Here is an 8,083-nt window from a genome sequence, read left to right as displayed (position 1 = left end):
TCTCCTGGAGGTCGTTCAGATGATCTCTTTCGAACGGGCTCTTGACCAGCATGTCATCAACGTAGACCTGTACGTTCCTCCCTATCTGGTGTGCGAACATCTTGTCCATTAATCTTTGGTATGTTGCCCCGGCGTTCTTGAGTCCGAACGGCATCACCTTATAGCAAAAGAGGCCTTGGCTGGTGACGAAGGGCGTTTTCTCCTGATCAGGTTCCTCCATTTTGATCTGGTTATAGCCCGAGAAGGCATCCATAAAACTTAGGAGCTGGTGTCTGGCCGTGGAGTCGACCAGTGCATCTATCCGCGGGAGGGGGTAGCTATCCTTTGGGCATGCTTTGTTAAGGTCCGTGAAGTCGACGCACATTCGCCACTTTCCACTAGCTTTCTTGACCATGACCACGTTCGCCAACCACTCTGGGTAATATACTTCCCTAATGAAACCCGCTTCGAGTAGTTTTCCGACCTCTTGTGCTATTGCTCTGTCCCATCCAGGAGCGAACACTCGCTTTTTCTGCTGGACTGGTGGGGTTGAAGGGTTCACGTTCAGCTTGTGGACTATGACAGAGGGATCGATCCCGGGCATGTCTTCATGGTTCCATGTGAAGACGTCTTGATTCCTTCTGAGGAATGTTATGAGGGCCTGGCGCACAGGCTGGCAGGCCAATGTTCCTATTCTGGTTGTTCGTTCTGGTTTGGACTCGTTGAGTGTTACCACCTCCAGCTCTTCGACCGGTTCTGCGACCGTCCGCTGTTCTTCTATGCACATCGCCTGATGGTGATCTTCCATTTCTAGCATGGCAATGTAGCATTCTCGGGCGGTTGCCTGATTCCCTCGCAATTCCCCAATCCCGTAGTCCGTTGGGAATTTGATCATCAGATGGTATGTTGACGTTGCCGCTTTCCATGAGTTAAGTGTGGGCCGTCCGAGAATACCATTGTAAGCAGAGGAGCAGTCCACCACGAGGAACATTACATTCCTAGTGAGTTCTTGCGGGTAATCATCCACCGTTACAGGTAGTGTGATAGAGCCTATTGGGAACACCCTGGTCCCTCCGAAACCGACAAGTGAAGCGCTCGCCGGCATCAATCATGCTCTGTCTATCCCCATTTGCTGGAATGCTGGATAGTATAGAATGTTTGCTGAGCTGCCGTTGTTGATTAGTACTCGGTGGACGTTGTAGTCCCCCACACGTATGCTGACGACCAGCGCATCGTCATGTGGATGATGGAGTCTCCTTGCGTCTTCTTCGATGAATCCAATGATAGGGCTCTCCACCCGTGCGGTATAGATGGACGTTCAGGACCGATCTGAGGTACGTCTTTCGAGCTTTTTTGGAAGAACTGGTAGACGCGGTTCCTCCCACTATCATCCTTATGTCTCTGATAGGGGGTCTAGGACGCTCGTTATCCCGTCGGGGGGCCGGCTCTTGGCGATTATGATCCGTTTTCTCTTTGTTAACAAACTTCTACAACTTCCCTTGTCTAATGAGGGCTTCAATCTGCTGCTTTAGGTCATAGCAATCGGTCGTGTCGTGGCCATAATCATGGTGGAAACGACAATATTTGTCTCGCGGCCGTTTGCTTGGGTCGCTCTTTAGTTTTCCCAGGAATGTTAGTGTCTCCTCGTCTTTGATTTGCATCAAAACTTGGTCAATCGGGGCGTTCAGGGGAGTGAAACTTGTGAACCTCCCACTCGGGGGCTTAGGGCACCTTTCATACCTTCTGTCTCCTGTCCTTGGTCTTTTCTGCCCTTGGTCCTGGCACGCGTCCACCTGGCATTCCCTTTTCCTGGGCCTTTCCTCCCGTGCAAGTAGCGCGTCTTCCGCATTTATGTACTTGGTGGCCCTATAGAGTACTTCAGACATGGTTTTGGGGTCGTTTTTGTATAGTGAGAACAAAAACTTGCCCTTCCGCAATCCGTTCGTGAAAGCTGCCACCAATATCTTGTCGTCGGCTTCATCAATTGAGAGTGCTTCCTTATTGAAGCGGGTTATGTAGGATCTTAGAGTCTCGTCTTCTCTCTACCTGATGCTCATTAAGCACACTGTGGACTTCTTGTACCTGTGTCCCCCTATGAAGTGCGAGGTGAACTGAGCGCTTAGTTCTTTGAAGGTGCTGATGGAGTTTGGTGTCAGTCGACTGAACCAAATCCTTGCAGGACCCTTCAGTGTGGTTGGGAAGGCCCTACACATGATTTCGTCCGGTACCCCTTGTAGATGCATCAAGGTGTTGAATGTCTCCAAGTGGTCTAAGGGATCCTTGACCCCATCATAGCTCTCTATTTACGGCATTTGGAACTTATGTGGTAGGGGGAAGGAATTGACGGGGCCAGTGAATGGAGAGTCGGTCCAGTTCACTAGGTCGTCCAAATCGCTGGACACTCGCCCCTTTAGGGCATTCATCATGACTTCCATCTGTTCTTTCATTGCCTGCATCTCTGCGAACATAGGCGGAGTCGTCGCATCCGTGAGGGACAGGAGGCTCATGTTCTGTCGTTCTGGCCTGCTTGGGGCGTTACTCCCTTCAGGCCCTTCTCGTTCTCTTTTGCATGGCGCTAGTGCCTTCCTAATCCTCCCTCTGGTTCTGATTGTGGGGTGCTGTGTTTCTTTGATGCAGCTGTTCTTCTAGGTCATGATTTTGTTTGGTGAGATGCTCCACGGCCGCAGTGAGGGTCCGTACCTGTCTTTCAAGTGTGGTCGTGGGTAGTCCCTCCCCTTGGATGTCGTTGGTTGTTGCCATCGAGTGAGTGAGCACCATGCAACTCTTCTGTCTTAGGGATGAAGCAACGTCTGACCGCTTTCTTCTTACTCGTTCCCACAGACGGTGCCAACTGATGAAACTGAGAAGTTCACCAATAAGTCGCATAATGCTCTTTTCACTTGTATGTTATCCTGCACGAAACAAAGGAGAAAACCTATCAAAAGGGCACCGGTGTGGTACCGGCCAAATACCCTCCGAAGGTCAAGTCAGAAAATATTCTCTCAACTCTAGAGTACTAGAGAGGGTAAAATCATGCGTACCTTGGTTTGCGAGAGTATTGGGGCTTTTATAGTAGTATAAGGTTGACATCTTTTTCTTGGTGTGGAAGTCTTTTCCTTATAGGACTCTCCTTGTAGAATCCTAAACGTGATGGACAGATCTCCTCTTTATAGGGAAGATCTTTACCAAATATATAAGATTTTCGGAGTCCTATTAGCGCAAGAACTCTACTTGGGCCCTTATGATAGTGGGCCAAAGTATCCCCCACGAGGGGTCCAAATGGCCCATGGACAACCAGCCCACCTTCCTTCACTCCGTTCGTATCCGGTCCGTTTACATGATATCCGTCCATTGGAGGCCCGTGCAAATGACGGGCCCGCTTATCCTGACGTCTGCGAACCATATACGGCCCATCCAACGGCATTCCAGTGTGTATTTTCTCCCTTTCAAAACCTAAGATACTATATCTAAGTTTTTCCCGATAACTAATACAATGCTACCAACTTCTAATGTTGAAATCCCAGTCTCTAAAAAGAATTTGAATTTGGTAAGGATGGGGTGTAAAACCCATGTTTTACGTCATTCGATAAGAGATTGACACATCAACTTTTTACTTAAAACTTAATAGATCCTATCACACATATAATAACATCTTAATAAACGCACGGTTAAGTTAGATTTTCAAATGGGTATTGGAATTGATTGAGTGTGGTTGTGCTTATTATTTAATATGTAATATAATGATATGACATGTTAGGATTGGAGAAGTTGAACTTGGGTTTTACACCACATCCTTATAGAATTTAATATCTTATAAAAATTCTCCCAAAAAAAAAAATCATAAAATTACGTTAATTACCACCAATATAATTGATATTAGTTTTATTTTCGTAATCTTTTTTAGTTTGTGCTTTGTTTGCCCCCAAGTTCAAATTCTAGTTTGAAGAAGGGATCTACACAAACTAGAGTTGGAGGCCTAGTTTGCTTGGGTTATGTCACCTTGGTTTAACCTAACGTTGATTCTTTATGGTTTGCAATTCTAACAAACGGCACCAATTGTAACAGGTGATTTAATAAGGGATGGAACCTTTGGGAAATTGTTTGTTGTGATTGAACAAGGTTGATTCATGCTAACAATGTCGGCTCAATGTTATAAGTAATTGATGTGGTCGCCTAAGGTCCCAAGTAAAAAAAAGCTCCCCAAATTTCATCCATTAGGGTTATTTCTTTCATTGTAATAGTATTAATTAAGTCCAAATATTAACTAATAAATAAAATAATATATTTTTATCAAATGAAAAACAAACAAAAAACAAAGAAAAAGTGCTACATTTTCAATATTCTTCATAACAATTTTACAAAAATCCTAAGTAATAGGTTGTTACATGTTGATCTTGATTAGAAAAACATAATTTTAGCAGTGGGTTCAAATAGAAAACAGGAAGTAACTTAACACCTAGGATTTGTTGCGAAATATATTGTGATGTAGCACTTCTAAAAAAAAAAAAAAAGCAATGCACAAAAAAAATTCACATTTTTCACAATAGTTAAGTTAGCTTACTTTTACTAGTTCTCATCTAGGTCCACTACTAACATCACTCTTTTACTTACCACTATCAATCTCTTACATCAACAAATGTAAAAAGTTTTGTCAAATTTTTTGTATTTATAAACTTTTTGAATAAAAAATAAAAAATCTACGAAGTTCATGTTAATTAGTAGCAATTTTGTATATAAAACAAGATAATTAGTTTTCTCCTTAGGCTACCAACTGCATCAAGCTACCCCTGCAAACTAAGAGTGGACCTTCTAATGAAGGAAAAAAGAATGTTCCATGCGACCAAGGCCTACTTAGGAGCTGGTCAAAGCTATCCGATGGTAAATTCAGTAGATCCCTAAAAATTTGGGCATGTCAAGAGATTGTTTTCTTTGGTTAACTAAGGATCTGCTTAGCTAAGATGACATTCCTAAAGGCTAAAGCAATATCAAGGATTGGGGACATGTTTAATCACATTTAATGTGATTGAAGGTTAGTGATGAGTCAGAAATTTACGATCGTCATTAAGTTGAAACCGTCATTAACCAAGAGAGGATGTCATGCATTTATTATGCTCATTGATGACAAAACATAACGGACGGAGCAACGATCATAGAATGAGCTGTGAACTTTAAACCAAGATTTTTTAACGCACTAGCCGTTGAGCATAAATACAACGATTCATTACCCATTAATGAGGCACACAACTATAAAAGAAAAAGCAACAGAAGTGAAAGGTACACACAAATACCCTACGAAAATTACTCTCCAATCTATTTCTCTCTAAAATCTTTCTCCCTTACTGATTTAAGCATTGGAGGCGGTTTGGCTGACACCACACAGACGTGTTACTCTTCCAGCTAGTTCATTTTGCAGGTTTTCATCCAACAGGGATGACCCCAATCACAACCTCATCCATCTGCTACGACGAGGAGTTCAACTGTTGATTTTCTGCATCATCAGTTTGGCACTGTTTGTGGGAAACGCTAATCATTCAAGCCATCTTTCCCAATGACAAAAGAGTTCCTCAAAGTACAAGATAGGAGCAGAAACTGCACAACAGCTAGAAGCTATGCAACTGTTAGGTTCTAAGGTCTTAGGATTTTATGTATTTAGAACTCTAATTTGTAATGTTGGCAAACCATGATCAAAACATTGTATTTAGTCTTATTTAGACTTACTCAAAGTTGGTTTAATATTGTAAAGTTGGAATCGAGTGGCTGCAGAAGTACTTGGGACTTTTGGCCTGGCTCGATCGATCGAAGAATAGACTCGATCGATTTTAAAAGAAAAGCAAGCGGGGAGCTTGTAGCTGATTGAGGAATTCAAGAAAGAAGTAGTCCGTGGATTTGGAGCCTGCGCGTGGTCGTGTCAGGAAGTTCTACTGGTGGGTAGCATTAGGAAGTTGAGCGGGGAGCTTGTAGTCCTTTTGTACGAACTTTAATTCTTTCATAGTGAATTCAGGTTAGCCTTGAGGATCGGTGGGTCAAATCCTCCCCAGGTTTTTACCGTGTGGTTTCCTGGGTGATCATATCTTGTGTTATTTATTTTCCGCTGCTTTATATCTTGATATGATTGTTTGGATTGTTTTAACCTAGAATTGCTTAATTTGACTAAGTAACAACTTGGCTAATTAATCTAGGCTACGCAATCTGTGTGTTTAAGGGGTCTAAATTCCTGTCAGCTTCCCCTTTCGGACTAACTGGTCTAGATAGTTCCAGAGATTCCTGCAGTCCTCCGTAGCGTGCCCGTGGTCCTGGTGATATTGGCAGTAGTGGTCCTGATTACGCTTCTCAGGATCCCTCGACATCTTATTCAGCCACTTGAAGTACGGTTCGTTCTTGATCTTTTCCAGCACCCTGTGTACCGGTTCTCGGAACACAGCACCGACAGCCTAGGCGTTTGTCACAGCACCGATAGCCTAGGCGTTTGTCGCCCCAGATTGTCCAATGAAATCTCTCCTCGGACGGATATTGTTATACCGATCCGACTTGGAATCCCTAATCTCCTGAGGGATAGCCTTCTCCTTCCCTTTGCCCTGTAGAAAGTCTTCCTCCACCGGTTTGTATTTGTCGATCCGATCCATTAACTGCCGCACGCTTGTGGCGGGCTTACCAGTTAAGGACTTCCTCAGGTCGTGCCCCATCGGGAGCCCATTCTTGAATGTGTTGATGGCGACATCATCGTACTTGCCGTCCAACTCGTTGTAAATCTCCCAATACTTGTCTGAGTAAGCCTTGAGGTCTCGTTGTCGCGTATGGTCAGGGACAGCAACGCGCTCATGGGCCAAGGAGGTCTACTGTTCGTGACAAAACAGGAACCAAAGGCCTGGGTCAGCTGTCTGTACGAGTCTACGGAATTCGTCCTCAAGCCGTAGAACCACCTCATTACCACAGGTCCCAAGCTGGACGGGAAGACTTTGCACATCAGCGCCTCATTCTTAGAGTGAACGGCCATCCTCTGGTTGAACTAGCTCACGTGCTCCACGGGGTCCGTTTTGCCATTGTAAACGGTGAAGGTTGGCTGCTGGAACTTCCGAGGGAGCACCGCCTCTTCTATGCGATGGGTAAAGGGCGACCTGGAAAGCCGATCTAGCGCCCTGCTCATGGCGTCACTTCCTAAGGCCCTAGGGGTTGGGCTGCCACGTCTACGCCTCTGGTAGCGCTCATCCTTGTGGGAGAAAGTTTCGCTCGGAGGTGTTGTCGACCTTTGCCTGTAGTTGTCATCATTTTCATCGTCAGAGAGTAAGTCAGGGTTGGGCTCGGATTGCCTTCGCTGTGCATGGCTCAGCTTTCTCTTCAAATCATCTATCTCTCGCTGCATGGCCACCTTACCGTCCTGTCTCTGGGATGCGTGACTCTTATCCTCTTGCGATCGCGTGGCCGGTTATCACACCTCTGGGCATGCGGCCGCTTCTATGTGTGTGGCTTTCGCTAGTTTGTGAGGTATGCATGCTTCCTTCTCGGAATCATCCGTTCTCCTCGTTTTGGCCGTGCCCAGTGTCACCATAGTTATTCAGACGTTGGGATCTAGCCGGTTCGTGCCGATGGGAACTCCATTGGTGAGGGTCTGACCCTACCATGCCTGGCTGTTGTCCTTACCGATGCACGAGTTCCTCCCACAGACGGCGCTAATTGTAGGGTTCAGGTTTAGGCCTCCTTGTGTGTTACGGGAGTGGACCCAAGCCCAGTTAGCCCTGCAATTAATTTGTAGAGAGCGGGGTGAAGAACTAGGCCCTAATAAGGGGTGCAACGACCACGCGCGGTAGTTCTCAGATGAACGTGAACAATGATGCTCCTCGACCTTTCTCCGGCGAGCTTGCTATTCTTATGACTTCCTTTTTGTCCCAGGTTCCCACTATTCTTTTTTCTCCCTCTCCCTTTTCTTAAGAGGGGTCCCTTACGTTGTATCCTCCTTTCCCCATTGATCACAGCCCTACATTTGTTGAGCAACCAGGCCACCACTTGAGTACCTGTCCCATCAGCCACCTTCCCATTCTTCCTGTGGGTTGCGGCAACCAAGGCAACACTGTTCTGTAATCCCGTCCTCATTAATGTGGCCAGGACG

The 8,083-nt window shown here is 45.5% G+C and overlaps 1 protein-coding gene across 1 annotated transcript; it reads right to left on the bottom strand.

Moving 5' to 3' along the window:
* Nucleotides 1-56: 56 nt before the first annotated feature.
* Nucleotides 57-1,084, bottom strand: LOC136062339 (uncharacterized). The gene is made up of 2 exons (XM_065761268.1): nt 175-1,084; nt 57-85 (listed from the first exon to the last, which is right to left on the bottom strand). The coding sequence occupies exons 1-2, from the start codon at nt 1,082-1,084 to the stop codon at nt 57-59; spliced, it is 939 nt and encodes a 312-aa protein (XP_065617340.1).
* Nucleotides 1,085-8,083: the final 6,999 nt, after the last annotated feature.

This window comes from Quercus suber, unplaced genomic scaffold (assembly GCF_002906115.3).
Source record: "Quercus suber isolate HL8 unplaced genomic scaffold, Cork oak 2.0 scaffold_404, whole genome shotgun sequence".
Classification (NCBI taxonomy): domain Eukaryota; kingdom Viridiplantae; phylum Streptophyta; class Magnoliopsida; order Fagales; family Fagaceae; genus Quercus; species Quercus suber.
This window is presented reverse-complemented; position numbering and strand designations above follow the sequence as displayed.